The following is a 21,816-nucleotide window of genomic DNA, read 5'->3' as shown; positions in this document are numbered from 1 at the left end:
ACTGCGATATGCGGACGGATCTGGGGGTGTCATTAACATTTCATTGACACTCCCAGCCGTTCGCATAGGGCAGTGTGAACTGCCGGTGGGAGGCATGCGATGCGGGAAAACGCCGCGGATTCGTGAACACCCATGCGATCCGATTCTGCTACGGACCAAAAAAAGGGTCCCGTGCGAGTTTGCGGCGGGAGCGATGCGAATTCAGCCATACTATCTGTATGGCTGAACTCGCATCGCTACGGAGGTCGGATGTGATTTGCACTGCAGTGCGGTGCGAATCACATCCGGATCTCCCACCCGCAGCAGTGTGAACCCAGCCTTAAGAAAGTGATCAGGAGCATATGGTTATGAATACAAGTCATATAAGCCTAGTGGTAAAGCACTCCACAACAAAATGAAACCATTTTCTCATCTACACACTGCAAAGCAAGCCTTCCAAGTGGATTGAGTGATCTGGGGAATGCGTGGCTAAAAGCAACCTCTATCTAGCATTTCATATCCAAACCACCATATTATGTACTGTCATTTTTATTTTCAGAAAGAAAAACAAGAACACATATACCCAAATAAAGTGGTGCTTCTAGGTTTAAATACTGGTAATAAACAGGCCAAGCAGTCAAATAACTATGCATTTACCGTCTATGACAGGTTTATTGTGCATTGGCCGACTGGACAGTGTCAGTGAGTAAAATTTACCAGCCACAAAAAATAGACACACAGTAAAATTTGGCGTTTTAACCCTCCAACCTCCCCCTTGGTGCATAAGCCCTGGCTCACATTGGTGCGATTTGACATGTCAAATCGGCAGCAATTGCTGGCAATGTCGCACTGTCCTAATCAGTGGGATGCCGTATTTGCGGAGCCGCACCAAATTCAAAAAGTTGTTTCTGTACTACTTTTTGCAATTTTGGGGTGCAATTTCCATTGACATCTGTGCAGAAACCCACACAGATGTCTGAAATTGCAGCCGAAATTGGGACTGAAATCATGCGAGTTCACTAGAACTTGCACGGCTTCATTCGCGCAGTTCAGTGTGAACCTGGGCTCAAAATCTACAACTGGGAAAAACGCAATAAAAAGCTAAAAAGGGGTTCTAGCACTCCCCTACTCTATAAAAAAACAAAAAAACATTTTTCCTTCTGTTTGTGTTGCCGTTACAGAGATTTCCTTTTGCCTTCTGTCCTGGGGAGAACTTTTCTACCAGACAGGAACCCTACTATATACAGCCTGACAGCAGTTTTCATCCTTCCCCAGCTCTATCCTAAAAGTTTAAAGTATTGGCTATAGACACATCAACTCAATATATACCCTCACTTATGGGCTGATGCTGGCCATACACTATACGAATAATCAGCCGAAATTCGGACATTTAGACAGTTTGTTCATTTTTAAGCCAGGGCACAAATCGGTTGGTAAATTTTTGAGCCGAAAAACACAAAGGACAGATTGGAAATTTTCTGAATGATAAATTGAAAGGTTAATGTGTTTCCAATCCAAACTGTTTGCACTAGTTATATGTGAAAAACAAAACATGTATTAAATTATGTCCATTTTATCGGTCATTACATAATGGTACTATCGTTTAGGTTAGAACGACACTTCATATAGTGTATGGCCAGCATAAGGGTCTGTGCCAACATGCCAGCTTCAGCCAGCAGAGGTGCTCAGGTCCATGAGAGTCAATTATCTATTTTTTATGAAAGATCGTGGGGTAAAACACTGCGCTAATAAAGGTAAATTAAAACATAAAATATGGTAAGCAGCTGACACTCAAGCATACAAAGCTCAACAGATAAATTAATTAGTGTAGCGCTAAGTATTATGTGAAAAATACACGAAAGTATGGTTAGACATACAATATGACTAAAATCAAATGATATAGTGCACAAAAACCAATTAGTGCAAAAACAAAACAAAGAAGTGTGGTACAAAATTATAGAACTCAGCTTGAGCAATGTGAGGAGGCACAGCAAGCCCCTGTTGAAGACCTATAGTTGTTGAAGAGTGTCGGACAGCTTCTTTGTGTCCCACATTGCTTTTTACAAATTCTTTCGGATATCCTTTTATTTTTCTATGTGATAATTTTTTAATATTTTGCATGTCATCTGCCAAATATAGCAATACATTTATTGGTCTTTGTTTGACCTGCACCATTTGGAGCCCCCTTTCTGTTTTTTTCCCCATATACCACAAAAAAATTCCCTTTTGGCATTTTGAGCTTTGGAGAAAAAGAGACCCAGTTCTGGACACGTTTGCGATCCAAGTGCCAGCTTCTTTGGAGTCTCAAGACGAAGAGGTGAGGACCTTCCATCAGGATCCTTCTAAAGTTACCGTCCACACACAGCACCAGACTGTGATCCCAAGCCCTTAGGACCCACTGTCGTATGAATTGTGTCCAACTTAACTGGTAAGAGTACCGAACTTATCTGTTGATCGGTGTAGAAGTGTCTTCAGACAACTGGTCTCAAGCTTCTTGTACTACAATCAGATTGAATCTGTTTTTGACAATATCGCGCTGGATTATTCACGGTTGTGGACTTTCACAGTTGTAGGACTCATTGGACTTCCATAATTTTATAACCACATTTCTTTGTTCGGTTTTTGCGGACTATATTGTTTGATTTTAGTCATATGTTATGTTTAACCATACTTTCATGTATTTTTCACATAATACGCACTACACTAATTTATCTATTTTTTATGTAGAGCGTACACAGCTAAATTTGTAAAAAAGATTTGTCAAGTGTAAAGCTGGTCACAAAATGGACTAATTTCAGAAGGTACCAGCTGAATTTAGATTCATGTGTGTCCATGCCTGTTTGACAGAAGTCAACTGTTAGATCGGCTTCTGCCTTGTTGGAAAATTGTCCTCAATCAGCCAGCTGCAACCAATCAGCTGCCATGGTCAGTGTATTCGGACAACAGAGTTGCGCTGTACAATACAATGTCCCAGCGGAGGGGATTCCTCCTTCCACCTTGCTAGGAGATATTTACTACATATACGCCTGTGCCATTTCTTCAGAAACCTGTGCTGTGACCAGTGTCTCCAGCGCGCATGTGTGGGAGTGACGTTACGCAGCTCTGGCTTGTCACACAGCAAGAGACTGTGGCCCCCGGAAGGAAGACGGGTGGAGATATATGCGGCCTCCAACGGGGACGAATCGGACTTCGTTTGCAGGCAACACATAATGTGATAGTACACGAAGCATACTAGCATATTATGCCTTTACTTTGCAGGAAAGGAAAAAAAAAAATGGAGGGTTTACTTTCTCTTTAAGGCAGCCCATAGATTGATCAGGTTCTCAAAAAAAAAAAAAAAAAACACTGACCCAATTCCCCCAGCCACACATTCCAGATGAATGAGGGAATCCTTCCCACTGTGACATTTTCCGACACCAGGGAGACTGCCCCCATCAGAATTCCTTGATCAGAGTTGAAGGCTATAGTGCCTGCAGCACTGATTGCACTGGAAAATCTGACAGGATGGTTCTACAGTAGTCGAACTGAAGAACCTCATTGCCCTATACATGGGTCAAAATCTGGCTAGTCCCTGCTGAAGCAGCCAAATGTTGATCCATGTATGGCCGGTTAGACAGCAAAATAGTAGAAAGGACAGATCACATCCTTATCTATTCAAGGTCGTGGCTTTTTAACATAAAAGGCCCCTCAATTAAAAGATAAGCAAGTTAATTAGAATCTACATTTATATACTAAAGATTGAGCTGCACCATACTGATGAAGTCACTCAGGAAGAGAAAACTATTTCCAGTCCTACAAGGACATGCACTCTCCCAACCCCATTCTAAGGGGAAACTGGAACAGTGACATAAAACTATTTTCACACAGATGTGAAAGAGATTTGCACAATGCTTCAGTGCACAAAAGGTGAAATAAAGGGCGTGGGGATGCATCCATCATAAATATCAAACCTTTCCATATGGTCCTGACTAAAAGGAACACGATGACCTCTGAAAGCAAGATTGCCTTTTCTAAAATGCATATCAGTAGTTATAATGTACACTGCATCCAAATAACATGATGCCTAAAGACAGAACTGTTCCAGATAGGGGTCGACCGATATGCGGTTTTTATCTGGCCCAACGCCGATATTTAGAAATCTTGGTGGCCATGATATATAATGCAGATTTATTTATTTATTTTTCCTTTCCCCCCCCCCTTTAACTCATAAAATCAAACAGATACCTTTCACACTGGGGCATTTTTCAGATGCTTTTTGGATAAAAAAAAGCACCTGTAAAGTGCCTGCAAAACAATTCCCCTGCAGTCTGTGTGAAAGCCTGAGTGCTTTCACATTGAGGCGAGGCGCTGGCAGGACGTTTAAAAAAAAAAAAAAAGTCCTGCAAGCAGCACGTTTGGAGTGGTGTACACCGCTCCTCCACCACTCCTGCCCATTGAGATGAATGGGCACTGCTGCCGAAGCGCATGCAATGCAATTTGGCAGCGGTGCTTCATGGGTGCATTTAACCTCTTCCTCAGCCACTAGCTGGGTTATAAGTGCCCCGCTAGCAGCCGAAAAGCGCCGCTAAAATGACGGTAAAGCGTCGCTAAAACTAGCATCGCTTTACCATCAACGCCTGCCCGCTCCAGTGTGAAAGCAGCCTTAAGTAATAAGTGATACAGCAAATTTCTTACATTTAAACATTTATTAAACAAAACAAACCTCCAACCAGTTCACTTGTATGTATAATTTACCTGTTTGTGTATTTTATAGTTTTTTTTTTTTTTTTTTTTTGGTTATGTAATCAAAACTTTTGGCTAACTTTACCATTTTAGTTTTTTTTCTTTTAAATCATTAGGGTCTTTTTTCCCCCAAAAAAACCTCTGCGCAAATACCGTGTTTCATAAAATATTGCATGGGTCTCTGCTAAAAAAAAATATATATATATTATTTTGGGTTCCAAGTGATTTTCTGGCAGAAAATACAAGATTTTTACTTGTAAGCAACAAGTGTCAGAAAAGATTTAGTCTTTAAATGGTTAAACTGAGAACTCTACACAGAGCTCAATTCATTCAGAAGTGTAAACATTGTATCTCTAACAAGTCGCTTCACTGAAGACTCCGGCAACTTGCATTGACTTCTATTACAGAAGTCATTTGCAAGTCGCGCTGAAGATATATCGGCCTTTTTATCAGCACAATCGGCTGATGCCAATTAAAAAATGCGAAATATCGGCCGACCTCTAGTTACAGACACTCGTTATTGGAAAGGTTATGAATGCGTATGACAAAAATAGCACTATCAGACTGTAGCAAACAAAAACAGAAGATATAATCAATTAAAAGCAAAATATCGCTATAAGACTATCACTTTTACGAGGGGCTATTTTTGAGCTCCCAAAAATGCCAACAATAATACAAAGTATTAAGTAATCACCGATACCAATCACCTAGAAAGATTAGGTACGTGGATGGTTTGGGAGATGTGGGGGTGGGGGGGGTGGGGGAGTAGGAGGTAAGTGAGGACAGGGTGGGGGAGTAGCGAGGATGAAGCAGCACAGGGGTGATGAGGATGCAACGGAGGACTTCTCTTTCCTATCTATGTAATCTGCCCCCGTCCCCAGGTTTAACCCTTACAGTCATAGCACAGTAACTCCCCATACACCATGGCCCCTCCATTCTCATGCAGGAGCCTGAAGAGCCAGATGGCGAGGATGAGCAGAAAAGTTGAAGATCAGCAGCCCCAGCACTCATTGATGCTGGAGGGGCTCCAGTTTGGGAAGATATTGCTGTCCTGTCCCATCTCTGACAGCGCTGCCCTCACTCCAGACCGCATTCCAGGCTGCCTTTCATAACCCTGCTACAGCAATCATAGCCAGCAATGACAGCGCTCCAAGGAGGGGCCACCCACCCAAATGCTCAATAACTAGGAAGCTCGCTCACAGCGTGTGGCCCGCACTGCATGGTGGGAGCTGTAGTTGTCCGCTGCTTGTTAGTGCACAGCCAATCTATGAGTACCCACCACATGCTACCTAATGGTGCCACCCTTGTGGCTGGTGGCTGAAATGTCATTGGTTGTTAAGGACGTGGCGGCTCCGCTCCTTAATTGCCGGCATTTTTATTTACTTTTCAGCTGTTTAAGGGGAAATCTCACTGACAGCTGAAAAAAAAAAAAAGCCAGAAGGTATCGGTTTTCAGGTATCAATACATTTGCATGAGTACCGATAACCGTGTAAAATGCCTAGTATCGGCACCAATACTGGTATCGGTGCAATCCTAGCACAAACATTCAAATGGCTAAGTCTGCTCAAAACTGATATTTGGTAGCATAGTCAAAACAGTTTTTGCTATTGGTTTTTCCTTAGGAAATTAGAAAGAAAGATCGGAGAAAGTCATCTACATCACAAAAACTAAAATTTGTGGGTCTCCACATCCTTGTAATGGCATAATCCAGCCGTCTTCAAGACATATATGGGCAAGCCTTAAACTGACCCAACAACAAAAATGTCAAATATTGTGGCTGGATATGCTTTATTTTTTGCTTTATTTGTCCAGTTGAGGAACTTGCCCTTCACTTTCTGTCCTGAAGATGCCACAAGAAGAGATGGGGAATCTATGCAAAAGGAGAGAAATTCCTCTTTTAGAGAGTCGTCACTTAGGCCTCATACATAAACATATGCTGCTGGCGCTTTTTCTTACAGCTGTTTAGCAGCAGCAAAAATGTGGTAAAAAGTCCGGTTTTGCATGCACATTCCTGCATTTGACATAGACATTAATACGTTCTATTGGCCAGGATTTTGGCCATTAGAATGCTTTAACACAGGAAAGCGCCATGCGTTAATGAGTGATAACGCACATTAATGAGCTTTTGAGCATTTTTATGCTCAAAAGCTCTTCTGAACGCACAAGTGATTTTTTTCTACCTCTAAACTCCTGAAAATACCTATAGTGTGCATGGATGCATAGGCCAACATGTCTACAAGCTACAAGCAGAGAAAAGATTGTAAGATATCTTTCTATCTCTTGCTTTGATAAAAAGTAGCAATTTTGAATACCCATTACCAGCAGTGACAAGGGTCATCAGGGCAAATAGAGAGGGAGATTCTACCTGATGTGGACACAGCCAACAATGACAACGTGACACAGGTAATGACCCTGTCCTAGTCCCTTGGTAACTATAAGGCCTCATGCACACTGGACATTATAAAAACGCCTATGGCCATTTTTCAGCTTTTTTCATCAAAACTTTATTCCCAAGAAAGCTTATGGCTCAAAAACGCTTAATAGCTGCATTTTTTCAGCATTTTTCAGAGTTAAAGCTCATGTACACTACAACTTCTAAACTGGAGTTTAAGAGCTTTTGGTGTTTTTTTGCCAAAGCTCCTAAACTCAACTCCATAAAAGCTGTTATGTCCACGTATGCATAGGCTTTTACAAGATATTAAAAGTTACTGCTGTTCGAGGAGGTTCAACTTCCCTCTCCTGAGCACAAAAGAAATGCAGTCAGGATAGGAGCGTTTTGACCGCCATCCACAACCTAGTCTACAGGTGACACTCAAATTTGAATATTGTGTAAAAGTTAATTTCATTAACGCAACTTAAAAGGTGAAACTAATATAGGAGACCCATTACATGCAAAGCAAGATAGTTCAAGTCGTGATTTGTCATAATGGCTTACACCTCATGAAAACCCCAAATGAACAATCCAAGAAAATTTTAATATTGTGAAAAAGTACAATATTCTAGTCTCAAAGTGTTCCACTCTAATCAGCTAATTAAGCCATAACACCTGCAAAGGGTTCCCCTGAGACTTTAATGGTCTCTCAATCTGGTTCAGTAGGAATCACAATCATGGGCAAGACTGCTGACCTGACAGTTGTGCAGAAAACCAACGACACCCTCCATAAGGAGGGAAAGCCTTTAAAAAGGTAACTGGATGTTTCCAAAGTGCTGTATCAAAGCACATTAATGTAAAGTAGTGTTGAAGAAAAAAGGTGCACAAGCCTGGAGAAGATTGTCAGGAAAAGGCCATTAAAAAGTGTTAAGGACTTTCACAAGGAGTGGACTGAGGCTGCAGTCCGTGCACCAAGAGCCACCACAAAGACAGATCCTGGACATGGGCTTCAAATGTCATATTCCTATTGTCATGCCACTCCTGAACAAACATCAGAAGCGTCTTACCTGGGCTAAAGAAAAAAAAAAAACAGACCTGGTCTGCTGCTCAGCGGTCCAAAGTCAACTTTTCTGGTAAGAGCGAATTTTGCATCTCATTTGGAAACCAAGGACCCCGAGTATGGAGGAAGAATGGAGAGGCACACACTGCAAGATGCTTGAAGTCCAGTGTGTAGTTTCCACAGTCTGTGTTGATTTGGGGAGCCATGTCATCTGCTGGTGTTGGTCCATTGTGCTTCATTAAGTCCAGGGTCAACAGCCCACTACCAGGAGATTTTGGAGCACTTCAAGCTTCCTTCCACAGGTGAGCTATATGGGGGAAGTGGACTTCCTTTTCCAGCAGGACTTGGCACCTGTCCACACTGCCAAAAACTCAAAAACCTGGTTCAATGACCGTGGGATTACTGTGCTTGATTGGCCAGCAAACTTGCCTGACCTGAACCCCAGAGAGAGTCTATGGAGCATTGCCAAGAGAAAGATGAGAGACATGAGACCGAACAATGCAGAAGAGCTGAAAGTGGTTGTAAACCCTTACAAAACACTTAACCTACAGGTAAGCCTAGATCAAGGCTTACCTGTAGGTCCAAGAAATATCTCCTAAACCTATACGGTTCAGGAGATATTTACAAAAAGACAGGCAACCGCTGTCTACACAGGCGCACTGAGCACGCCGCAGATCACGGCAATATGTTGCTTGTGTCCCGTGCGCATGCGTGGGAGTGACGTCATTGTGGCTCTGGCGAATCACAGCTATGCATACTAGCTCATTATGCCTTTGCCTTGCAGGGTGCATTTAAAAAAAAATAAAAAAATAAAATACCCTTTACTTCCTCTTGAAGGCCGCTATTGAAGCATCCTGGTCTTCAATAACACCTCAGCAGTGCCACAGACTGATAGCTTCCATGCCATGCCGCACTGAGGTAGTAATTCCTACAAAAGGGGCTCAAACCAAGTACTGGCTCTGGGGTTTTTTTTTTCCAGGCAAAAAAAAAATGCCAGAAACCAAAAACAGTGCTGTAAAAATGTCTAATGTGCATGAGGCCTAAAAAAGGTTGTGTCTACACAAACACCAAAATATTAGTAGATGCTGGAGAATTAAAATGCCCAACTATTTAAAATATTTCACAAGGTATATTGGAGCAATTCTCTGCTTGAATTCCTAGGTCTGCGCACTTGCTGTGGACATTGAGCCCAGGTTCACATTGAGCTGTGGGAATGACGTTTTCTGTATAGATGTCAATGGAAAGCGCACCCTGAAATCGCAAAAAGTAGAACAGAAACAACTATCTGAGATCAGTGCAGCGTCACACCGATTAGGACAGTGCCACTGCCGGCAATTGCTAACGGTTTGACATGACAAATCGCACCAATGTGAACCAGGGCAAGTCATTTTTCTATTACATTTTTTATTTTAAAATTATGGGGTCTGCAGCACCAGGTACTGAAACCCTTAAAATAATACTTAATATCCATAGTCTGGTGAAAGGTTTAACATAATCTAAATATTGTTATAATTTACTTTTACTACTTTAGATTTTTTATCAATGTGTACACATAGTGTATATTCTTTGTATCATCCTTAAAGAAAATATATTGTGGGAAAAAAAATATCTTTAAGGCTGGATTCACACTGTCGCGGTGAATGTTACGCATTAAAAAGGGGTTGTAAACCCTTGAGGTTTTACACCTTAATGCAATAAAGGTGAAAAAAACGTCTGCTGAGCAGCTTAGAAAACGCGGCTATACTAACCGACTTCTGCCCATAGACTTTATTAAAAAATGGCCTCCAAGTTAAATCTTCTGCCAATTCACAAGGCTGTAGCTTGTCAATAAGCACCTGGCCTCACCTAGTCCTGGCCCCTGCTTTCTGGATTGACAGCACTGTCTCTGATACCGTAACACTGGGCTACAGTGGCTGGCAGGAGAGTGTGTGAGAGACAAATTAAAGGACAACGTAGCTCAGTCAGGGAAGGCAAGGATGTTTTTTGTTTACTTAAGCATCACTTGCCAATTCCCCTCTGAAAAGTGACCTGTGGTGAATCACTTATCAGAGGCCAGTAAAGCAGCAGCTGCCAGGCATTCTGGAGTGTATACTGCCGCTGGCAATGCTTAACTTGCAGCTTAGTAGCCAGTGGGTTGAGTTGGTAAAAAGAATGTTCAAGTGCATATTTTATCAAAAAAACTATTACGGCTTTGACAAATTGCTTTTATACTGTAACTCCATTTGATATTGTCACCAGGCCCGTCATTTATTCCCAACATACACTTTCAATTTGAAATATGACAAAGATCTTACTGGTAAGAGCATGCCAAGGGAAGATTTAGCCTATTAGGCTCCATCAATTAATTAAAATATAACTTGGGTGTACTGTCCCATTAAATTATGCACCAGAATAACTAAGCATTACAGTCCCCTTTATGCGCATGCAGGTCATACTCATCCTGAACTCTTTCTAGGCACTTTGGGGTTTTCCCACTCTTCTGGTTGCTTTCTGTTAAGCCAGCCTAGAGCTACACAGATGCATAAAACCAGTAGTACTGAGAAAGGTAACTGCTTGTTGACAGACATGTCATTAACACCACATTGACTTCAGCATGCACAAATGATTTGCTGCCAATGTTCTTGTAGCCCTAGCCTTAAGGCCCCATTTACATCCAAGCATTTTGTAGCTTGAAGCCCCAAGTTTCAAAAGCCATATGGTGGCCATTCAGATACAAGTGCTCAAAGCCTGAACCTCCCAAAAGCTACACAAGCTACTTTCGAGGCAAATGTAGGCATTTTTATGGGAATGTCTGGGAAGAGCATGAATCGAGCATTTACACAGCGTGCAAAAAGTGATCTCTCCCCCTAGAGCTTTCCATTGGCTACAAATAAATGCCTGAAACTTGAATACAGTGTAAAAGGCTTGCAATAAGTTTCTAAAATGGTAGGTAATTAGATCCTGTCTAAATTGTCCCTAGTGTGTATGAATGTGAATTAGGGACCTTAGATTGTAAGCTCCTTGGGGGTAGGGACTGATGTGAATGTACAATGTATATGTAAAGCGCTGCGTAAATTGATGGCGCTATATAAGTAACTGAAATAAATAAAATGCTCATATATGCACCTAAAAAATACACCCAAAAATCACTCTCCTCCAGTTTGAATACAGTCCAACGTTAACACCAATAAAAATGCTACATACACAAATGACATACATATACGTGGACTGTTTTATCCAGGACAACAGGAGACCTGATTTTTCTCTGCTGCAGTGAAGTAAAACAGGTCTTGTCCCTCTCCCAGCTAAAAGGAGAAGCAGAAAACTGATGAGGTGAATGGTCATTCTGCTCTCCAATCGGTATATTCGTAGTTTGCACATGAGCACTGCATCATGAATGGCTGTTTTCTTGTGCCTCTTCTTTCACTCCCTCTAAATTTTTCAGTGCACAGGACTACAAGGAGCTGATATAACAGGTCAAATTCCAGTACACCCAAGGCATACTTTAGAAAATGTATTTAAATATAATAATAATTACAGGGCCCTTTATATATCTGGAGCTCAGCCTTTGTCGTCTACAGGAAGACTGGAAGTTCACGAAAAAATGGCCACCAATGTGCAGACCTGGTAAATCAAGGCTTGGTTTTGGACAGTGTGTAGGACCTGTGTGACTGAGAAAACTAAACCAAGCAAGACACCGATGTGAACTAGGTAAAGGTCTCTGCAACATTATGAGACATCTCCTGAAAAGTCCCAGCACTAATAATTTTTACCCCTTTTGCTGCCCAGGTCATTTTATTCTCTGTTTTGGAATTATGGTAACTCACATTTTAGGCCTTAATCCCCAAAACATTATACATGTAAATAAAGCAGCAACCCTGAAGAAAAAAAAGGTGGCAGTTGATATTTTTTTAGGTCACAAGATATTGGGGCAATTATATTGCCAATTTTTTGGGTAACGATGAGGTTGTGTCCAGTGGCTAGATACCAAATACATGACCTAAAATTAGATGTACCCTTGAAACCGCAAAAAAAAAGACCGTATCCAAAACTGGCTATAGGACACTACTCTAAAAGTGTTTACAGAAAATGATGGCCCTAGAATTATTGCTCAATCTGGCATGCATGCTGGCATTATCGCAGCCTTCGTACAGGTGGACGCATGACACATTTGTTTTCATTTGCATGTGTGAAGGGCTTTTTAAAAAAGGTTTAATTATTATTTTGTTAAAAATTCTCATTGTTTAACTTAAAGTAGAATTCAAGGTTTAATTTCACTTTAAATACTTCAAGCTGGCCCAAACTATTGAATGATGGAGCCGCTATGTGTGGTGTAATATATACTGTAGGAGCATTAAGCTATATACAGTAAGCAGGACTGACATCCGCTTGCCTCTCTACCTTGGCCAATCAGAGGAAGCATTCTATTCATTGATAAAAATAAAAAATAAAAAATAAAAATAAAAACACGCTTCTCCTGAATGTTGGAGAGGAACTCAGCCCGACGGTCTTCAATTCTGCCAGACAGGAAATAATTCTGTAATAAAAATTAAAACTGGAATTCTGCATTTAGGGCCAGTTGACACCAGATGCAGTTCTGTACAGTTTTGTGCGCTTTTTTCCTTCACAAAATGCATGCACAGTTTTTTCCATGTATTCCAATGGCTCTAGTTCACACCATGCAGTCAGTTTCCGGTTAGTTTCTGCATCGGAAACCGACTCCATGGTGTGAACTAGAGAAATTGAAATACATGGAAAACACTGTGCAAGCATTTTTAGTGCAGAAAAAAAAGCTCACGGAACTACGTCTGGTGTGAACTAGCACTAAGATTTTTGCTAACTCAATTAGGCTGACAAGCAACCTATGTAATTGCATAATGTTGGTGACAGGTCCTCTAAGGCTGGATTCACACCTATGCAGTTTTAGTGCATTTTGCAGATTTGCACTACAAAAAGTGTTCCATAGGAAACCATGTTAAAGCGTCTTAGGAAGTCCTGCCCCATTGTGATGGCAACTGAGATGCGCGTGGGCGAGAACTCGAGCCTGGGCGCGGCACAGACTACTGGGAAATTGAAAAAACGATCCCAGGAGCCCGTGCGGCCGACAGGAAGAGCTGACCTGCCGCTGAAGCCCCACTCATATCAGCAGCAGCACCGCCCCTTTCTGGAATCTCCAGGAGCAGGAGATTTGAAATGAGAAAAAAAAAAAAAAGAGAAGAAGACATCAGCAAGGTAAGGGGGATATCTAGCGATTAGGGAAGCAGATGATCACAAAGGCATAGGACTAGGAATTCGGGTGGAGCTCCGCTTTAAATGGACTGTAGTGCAAATCTGCAAAATGCAAAAAGCACTAAAACTGCATAGGTGTGAATCCAGCCTTAAGGAGGCTTCAGGGTCTCTTGAAGATGACCATCACAGGGATCTCTTGAAGCTTCACAGTGGTGCTGCTCTCAATCCTGCCATAGAAATTACAGACATACACCCAGGAGAGATAGGCGAGTCGCCTATCATGGCAAGGAGCGTCAGGCTAGCTAACTAATGTATAGCAGGCGTATAAATAGCAAGTGTACATGGCACTCTCATTAGCATGCATAGTGCTCAATGGAGAACAGCATCAAGTGTTGGCATACAGTGCCTTGAAAAAGTATTCATACCCCTTGACATTTTCCACATGTCATGGTACAACCAAAAACAAATGTATTTTTGGGGGATTTTATGTGATGGACCAATACAAAGTCACGCATAACTGTGAAGTGGAAGGAAAATTAATTGTTTTCCAAATGTTTGTTTCCAACTAAATATCTTTAAAGTGTGGAGTGCATATGTATTCAGCCCCCCTTTACTCCAATACTCCTCAATAAAATCTAGTGCAATCAATTGCCTTCAGAAGTCACCTAATTAGTAAACACAGCTGTTCTGTGAAGCCCTCATGTTTTTTTTACAGACCCTTAGTGAAAAAACAGCATTATGAAAGCCAAGGAGCACACCAGACAGGACGGGGATAAAGTTGTGGAGAAGTTAAAAGCAGGGCTAGGTTATAAAAAAAATATCCCAAGCTTCTAACATCTCACAGAGCACTGTCTTTTCCATTTTCGGGTGATGGATTGAGTATGGCATAGGCCGGGCAAGGAAAGCATTAATCTGAGAAGCAACCGAGAGGCCCATGGTAACCCTGGAGGAGCTGCATAGAGCCACACCTCAGGTGGGAGAACCTGACTACAGGACAACTATTAGTTGTGCATGCCACAAATCTGGTCTTTATGGAAGAGTGGCAAGAAGAAAGCCATTGTTGAAAGAAGGGCATATGAAGTTGCATTTGTAATTTGTGAGAAGCCATGTGGGGGGAACACAGCAAACATGTGGAAGAAGGTGCTCTGCTCAGATGAGACCAAGATTGAACTTTTTGGCCTAAAAGCAAAACCCTATGTGTGGTAGAAAACTAACACTGCACATCACTCTGAACACATCATCCCCACCATGAAACATGGTGGTGGCAGCATCATGTTGTGGGGATGCTTTTCTTCAGCAGGGACAGGGAATCTGTTAAGAGTTGATGGGAAGATGGATGGAGCCAAAAACAGGTCAATCTTAGAGGAAAACCGGTTAGAGTCTCCAAAAGACTTGGAGCTGAGGTTCACCTTACAGCAGGTAAACAACTCTTAAACATACAGCCAGAGCTACATTGGAATGGTTTATATCAGGGATATGCAATTAGCGGACCTCCAGCTGTTGCAAAACTACAACTCCCATGAGGCATAGCAAGACTGACAGCCAGAAGCATGATACCCAGAGGCATGATGGGACTTGTAGTTTGGCAACAGCTGGAGGTCCGCTAATTGCATATCCCTGGTTTATATCAAAGCAAATTCCTGTGTTAGAATGGCCCAGTCAAAGGCCAGACCTAAATCCAATTGAGAAGCTGTGGCAAGACTTGAAAATTACTGTTCACAGATGCTTCCATCCAATCAGATAGAGCTTGAGCTATTTTGCAAATTAGAATGGGCAAAAATATCACTCTAGACATCCCCAAAAAGACTTTAGCTGTAATTGCAGCAAAAGGTGGTTCTACAAAGTATTGAGTCAGGGGGGCTAAATAGAACTGCATGCCACACTTAAGATATTTGTAAAATAAAAAAAAAAAAAAATAAAACATTTATAACTTTCCTTCCACGTCACAATTATGTGCCACTTTGTGTTGGTCTATCACATAAAATACATTTATGTTTTTGGTTGTAACCTGACAAAATGTGGAAAATTTCAAGGGGTATAAACACTATTCCAAGGCACTGTATAGGGTTTATATAGTAGGAGAACTGGACACAGATGAGGAGCTCCTGACTGTTGTGCTGTGGCTCCCATTGGTGGGAATGATAAAGACAAGCAGAGTGCTGATGTGTGATGCTGGCCAACAGATAATACCGTTAACATTTGATGTATTTTTACAGTATAACAATAATGTTAGTGTTCACAAAGTTAACTAACTATATATATATATATATATATATATATATATATATATATATATATATATATATATATATATATATATTCCACCACCACCAAAAAAACTATACTGTGAAAAAGCAAACACTTCCTTTGTACAAACATTTAAATGGCAGCCTGAAACGGATGTATGCTCCAGTTGCATTTTCATTGCCCCAAAATCTCTGCTCGTCCTTACCGACATTTTTTATTATGTTATTTTCTCCAATATATATATTTATTTATTTATTTTTAACTAAAGGGTCCAGCAGTGTTATTGTAAAGTGACAAAGTGCTGCTGGACTGTGAAAACTAGCTAGTCACATGCTTTGTGAGATGTCGCACTTTCATGGGTGGTCACTGCTGGCTTTTGCTGAAAATGCTTCATAGTCATCCAGATCCAACTGATTCACAGGACCAGAAGTTTGTAGGTTTTGGAGTTAACACTTAAAAATAGTATGAATTAGTAGGCTGCCATTGAGGCTCCTGAAAACACTAGTTACCTGCTCATATAGGTCTTTAACATTTTCCGGGTCACCTGCCCAATATAAGTAATGATAGGACGAGGAATCAGGAGTCAGAGTTGGCCCAGATTGGTTACTAAACATACTGAAGATACCGTGGGAGAGATTACTGTAGCAATGACAGCCTCACTATTTCTTTACGCAAAGGTTTCTACAATGATATTCATGTAATCCTTAGTTCAATGTCCTGGCCATCAGTCATTCTTTAATGTGAAACATTATTCACCTTTCAAATATTTCCAAGTGTGTTTATGTGAAAAATTCCATACTTTCCAGCATGCATTGCTAGTGAAGAGTGTAACTGCACAAACCATAATTATGGCAGGATAAGAGTGCAAAACAAAGACATACCATAGTAGTAAGAGAAAAACTTCATGATCAACATAAAGTAAATACAATAATTATCCAAACTAAGCGTTGAGTCCTCAGTAAGGGTTTCACCTATTTTACATCCTTATCCATCTACATTCCATCCCCCAATTCCCAGCAAATGCTGTCATTTCACAGCTTGCCAAATGTTATGGAAAACTGGTCGGGAACTGATGTGAACATCACACAATAGGCTCGGTTCACACAGGGGCGGCACGACTTGCAGCGCGACTCAAAGACGCGACCTGCACACGACTTCAGCGGTGACTTGCAAAATGACTTCTGTATAGAAGTCAATGCAAGTACCCTGAAATAGTACAGGAACCTGTTTTCTAAGTCGGAGTGACTTGAGTCGCTCCTATTAGAACGGTTCCATAGTACAGAACGGAACGCGACTTGTCAGGCGCCTGGACAAGTCGCTCCTGTGTGAACCGGCACTTAAGGTAACCATCAGTGCTATATAACATACTTCAATGTTCTAGACCAGGGGTCTCCAAACTTAGCAAACAAAGGGCCAGTTTACTGTAATTAAGACTTTATGGGGGCCGGGCAGTGGCAATAGAAAGCCCCCCATCATAGGTGTCAGTGGAAGGAACAGCACCCCCCCCCCCCCCCTGTAGGTGTCAGTGGAAGGAACAGCTCCCCGTCGGCATTTAAAAAAAAAAAAAAAGTTGAAAAAAAGTTTATTCTAAAAAATGATTATACGTGTACTAAAATTTAGAGAATGGAATAGACAGGCAAAGACTCCATAAATGACCGTGGGTAAATGTTGACAAGGATTGTACATTCTGCTAAGTAGTCATTAGTGAGCCTTGCACTAGTAGACTTTCCCATTAGAAGAGCGGTGGTCATTAGGAAGAACACACTCAGGTACTGTACATAGCATTTTCTACATTCTTAAGAAAAACTCTGCATCCAGTAAAAAATCATACATCACAAAAGGTATCCCCCTCTAAAAGTAGAAGACATGAGACAGAAATTAGAGCGATACCCTAATCTTAACGCCCTGAGATTAAGACCACTGGATGAACACATATACATGAAAGCTCCCAGAACAAACTAATACGCATGAAGCTGTTGTCAACACCACATCAAAAAGGCACTGTAGGCATAACGCCACTCATTTTTTAGTTAACTCACAAAGAAACTTTTTTTTTTTTTTCCAAAGATATATCAGGGAAAACAAAAACTGTTTTTGGTCTTCTAAACATTTCAACACCTAAAGGCTGCCATACACAGGACAATGTCATCCGATTCCTGCTGGACTGGCTGACATTTAAGCCATGGATGTCCCTGTCAGCACCACTCGGAGTGACAAAAACGGATTGTTCAATTGACTTGTTTAAGGACGCAGGTGAAAAATTTGCGGACAGTGACTAAATCAGATGCAGCCACTGTTTGGGAATACTGACAGCCGTAACTATTGGCTGTCAGAATGCAATAGTCAGCATGGCGTTTCTTTCACCCCGCTGTTGAGCACCGATAGAGGAATGTACGAAGAAATCTGTGTGTGTATGGCTAGAGTTACAGCCAGAACAGTTACTGACATTACAAATCTATAAAGGGTAACAAGTTTAGCTGAGGCTCTTATCTGACAACCTGAAACACAAGTGGGCTAGTTTGGCAAGACAAACAAGAACCCCCCAGTCCTTACCGGCTCGGGTGCTGGACTCTCTGCCTCCAACTCTGTGTCAGCAGCAGCATCCTTATACTGCCGAGGAGACTCAATGACAAGCTCCTTCTTCACACTTTTACCGGTGTTTGTCCTACTCTGCATTTTGCCTTGTGCTCACCACCTCGGTAACAGGTCCCAAAAACTCTTCAATCTCTTCCAGTATTCACTAGCATGTCAGAAAGCCGAGGGAGTGGGAAGTGCCTCTCCCATTCTCAAAGCAGAAAAAAAAAAAAGAAGAAAATCCAAGAGTTGAAGTCTTTTCTAGGGAGAAATGCAGGAAGGTTGTGAGCCGGCCTCTGAAGGGGGCTGGAATACTGTCCAGGCTGGAAAAGGAGGATCTGTTTTCATGACACAAGGAAAACAAGCCACAAGTGCTGTGCTGTGCATGGTGCAATGTGGCTCAGCCTGGAAGGAGCAGATGTTCTCTTAACAGCAGCCGCCTTACTTACTTAGCTGGACGCATGCTTTTGTTTTATGAGATAAATAGGAGTGTTCAGACAATCTACAATGAGCACTGTCTCTTTTGTTCTTTAAAGGTTCTTAGGACTAAAAGCTACTTTAAAAAGAAGGTATATTAGCTTCCATTGTTATCCCAGGCAGGCAGCACAGACTGAATATCAGAGCAGCACAAGTCTGTTGTGTGGGAAAGTGCACACCCTAGTAATCTGCTACTAATCAGAAGGGAGGGAACACCGACATGCCAAGACTAACTTATACAATTAAATTGCTTTACCGCACAGCTAGCTCAGCTGTTAAAGATACAGAGCACCTGGGGAAAGGGCAATCCGTGTTTACTTTAAAAATGATCATTTAAATCAAAGAGCAACTGTCATCTCTGTCCCACAGTGGCTCCTCCTCTGACCTGCTATTGGTTCACTGACAGTCTCATTCACATTAATGGGATGGCTGGTGATGCGGCAGTGACGCTACAAGGTGAGCGACATGGCGGCAGCAGGTGAGTGGATGCCCACTAACAGACGCTGCCAAGATGGATCTGAAATGACAGGTGCTCTTTAAATATAAGGACTCATTCTTTGTGATAGAATCCTTAATATTTGCAAACAAAATGAAGGTTTCCCACTTAGAATATTAAGCTGTCAGGTTAGTAAAACAGCGATATCAGAACAGATTCTGTCAGATTGTAGAGTATACTTTGTTTTATCTGTGAAATTGTGTGAATGTATCAATGCAGTGCATGTTATGTCAGCTTGCAGAGCTTGGATTCATTGAATGAGTTTACCAAATTGGTAAAGATTGCAGAATATACAGCCTAATGCTACATGATCAAGCTCCACTTCATGCTGAATAAAACTAAATTATTAATGTATCTTAAGTACTTGCTGCCCGAGGTATAGCTGAAAGATGGCTAGAGCATGGGCCTTAATTGCCAGGAGGGTGTTAATGGACATCCTTCCAAGCATGAGCTGCCTGCGGGTCACACACAGCTCGCTCTTATCACCAAATCTATGAGACTCAACTGATCACAGATTGGAGCCCGGCCCCCTACCACATGATCAGCTGCCAACCAATGACAGCTGATCACATGATGTATACAGAAGATCAGTAATCAGTATTTTATTTCCCTCACGCAGTCAGCGTGAGGAGAAAAAAAAAAATCACGCCTTCTGTCAGAGGGACATCAGTCCCTCACACAGAGAGCCGCGGCTGCCTAATCAGTACCACCTATTTTTGCCCACCAGTGCTGCCAATCAATGCCCACCAGTGTCACCTACCAGTGCCCCCCCATCAAAGGAGAAAAATTACCAGTTTTCAAAATGTTATAACGTTTTTTTGTTTTTGAATATAGGTCTCTTTGCTTAAAAAAAAAAAAAACCACAGCAGCGATTAAATATTTTACCAAAAGAAAGCTATTTGTGTGAAAAAAGATAAAAACTTAATTTAGGTACAATGTTGTATGACCAAGCAATTGTCAAAGTGTGACAGCGCTGAAAGCGGAAAAATGGTCTGGGCAGGAAGGAGGGTTTAAGTGCCCAGTAGGCAAGTGGTTAAACAAAAATCTTTACGTTGATTTTTACTGAAAAAGTATTTTATTAAAATAAATGTATATATCCTGCGCTGTACAAGTTCTGCTTTCCAGAACTTCCTATCCAGTAGAGTGCACTCTTATATCACAAAAGCAGGAGCAATTGCTCAGAAGTCAACCCCACATGTCAGCACATAGCAGGCACCTCCAAGGTCCTGTACATTAGACGCATTTTAAAAGTAGTACCTTACACGCAAGCTTAACCACTTAAAGAGGAAGCAAACCCTGATGAGTTTACTTCCCCTTTCATTCCCTGCAAAGGCAAAGCATAATGGACTACTATGCATCGCATAGTAGCCCATTATGTGTCACTTACCTGACACAGGAGCCAGCGATGTCACCCATGTCCCCTGTAGTCCGGCGCATCCATCTTCTCAGTGGGGTCTCGCTGCTCCGCCACTGTCATTCGGCGAAGCCACGATGACGTCGCACATGCGCATGGGAGCCAACACGCGCGGCATCTTCGTAGTTGACGATGCCACGCTCAGTGCACCAGTACGCATGCGCCGTAGACAGCAGTGCCTGTCTTTCGGCAATTATCTCTTAAACCGTGTAGGTTTAGGAGATATTTCTTGGACCTACAGGTAAGTCTTAATCTAGGCTTACCTGTAGGTCAAAGTGTGTTGTAAGGGTTTACAACCACTTTAAGCCCCGGACCATTTGACTGGCCAAAGACCAGACCACTTTTTGCGCTATAAAACAAAAAAGAGCGACAATTTTGAAAAAAAAAAATTTTTTTACTTTTTGCTATAAGAAACATCTCCAAAAAAATATATATAAAAAAAATATTTTTTTTTTCTCCCTCAGTTTAGGCCGATACGTATTCTTCTACATATTTTTGTAAAAAATAAAAATCGCAATAAGCGTATATTGATTGGTTGGTGCAAAAGTTATAGCGTCTACAAAATAGGGGATAGAGTTATGGCATTTTTATAAAAATTTTTTACTAGTAATGGCGTACAAAATTGCATAGATTACTGTAAAAATGTCACTGGCAGTGAAGGGGTTAATATGTGTCCTAGGGAGTGCGCCACCTGAAGGGGGGGATGGGACTGTGCAGATTAACAGATCGCTGTTCATACTGTGTATGAACAGACAGACAATCTGTCAGTTCACTGCTCAGAGAATCGGAAACAGTGTACCAGGATCGAACGCAGGAGCCTGGCAGTGATCGAGACCGCTGGGTACTCACATCGGCTCAGGGAGCGAGCGCCCCCTAGTGGCCGTTTATGTTACAGGCGTAACAACGGCGATTCAAGCAGCTGAGCTATGCTACCGCAGTAAAACTGCGGTGGCTGGTTGACTAGCAGTTAAAATGATTGCAAACGCTCTCATATTCTCAGTGAAATGACTGGCCTCAGATGATACACAGAGATAAAACAAATCCTCCTACATAAGTTTTACTTCCCTACACCCCTTCAAAAAGGGCATAAAATCCTTCTCCATCTATTAGTATCTCAGAGGAGGGGGCAGAGAGCTGCAGTTACGTTGTGTGAGAGCTGGAGGAAAGGCCCACAGCCATTCCACACAGCAAAGAGGAGCTAAAGAAGAATACAGAACTGTGTTCTGAATAGACAAGATGTGTGCTGAATAGGGCTGAAACAACTAATC

At 41.7% G+C, this 21,816-nt stretch overlaps 1 protein-coding gene across 14 annotated transcripts in view; it reads right to left on the bottom strand.

Annotated features, from left to right (window-relative positions):
* DOCK9 (dedicator of cytokinesis 9) overlaps nt 1–21,816 on the bottom strand; it is a 446,969-nt gene that overhangs the window by 331,863 nt on the left and 93,290 nt on the right. For 3 of the 14 annotated variants that reach the window (XM_077482978.1, XM_077482989.1, XM_077482986.1), the window contains exon 1: nt 18,141–18,789. The exons of 9 other annotated variants lie outside the window; for them this stretch is intronic. In XM_077482978.1, the coding sequence (XP_077339104.1) occupies nt 18,141–18,263 (123 nt within the window). In that variant the 5' untranslated portion in view covers nt 18,264–18,789. Of the gene's footprint in view, nt 1–18,140; nt 18,791–21,816 lie in introns of those variants that run through there. 2 more of the 14 variants (XM_077482984.1, XM_077482983.1) reach the window with 2 other exon arrangements.

This window comes from Lithobates pipiens, unplaced genomic scaffold (genome assembly GCF_037356315.1).
Source record: "Lithobates pipiens isolate NorthernLeopardFrog02 unplaced genomic scaffold, aLitPip1_a1.2 Scaffold_16, whole genome shotgun sequence".
Lineage (NCBI taxonomy): Eukaryota > Metazoa > Chordata > Amphibia > Anura > Ranidae > Lithobates > Lithobates pipiens.
Note: the sequence above shows the minus strand (reverse complement) of the source record. Positions and strands in the feature narration are given on the sequence as shown.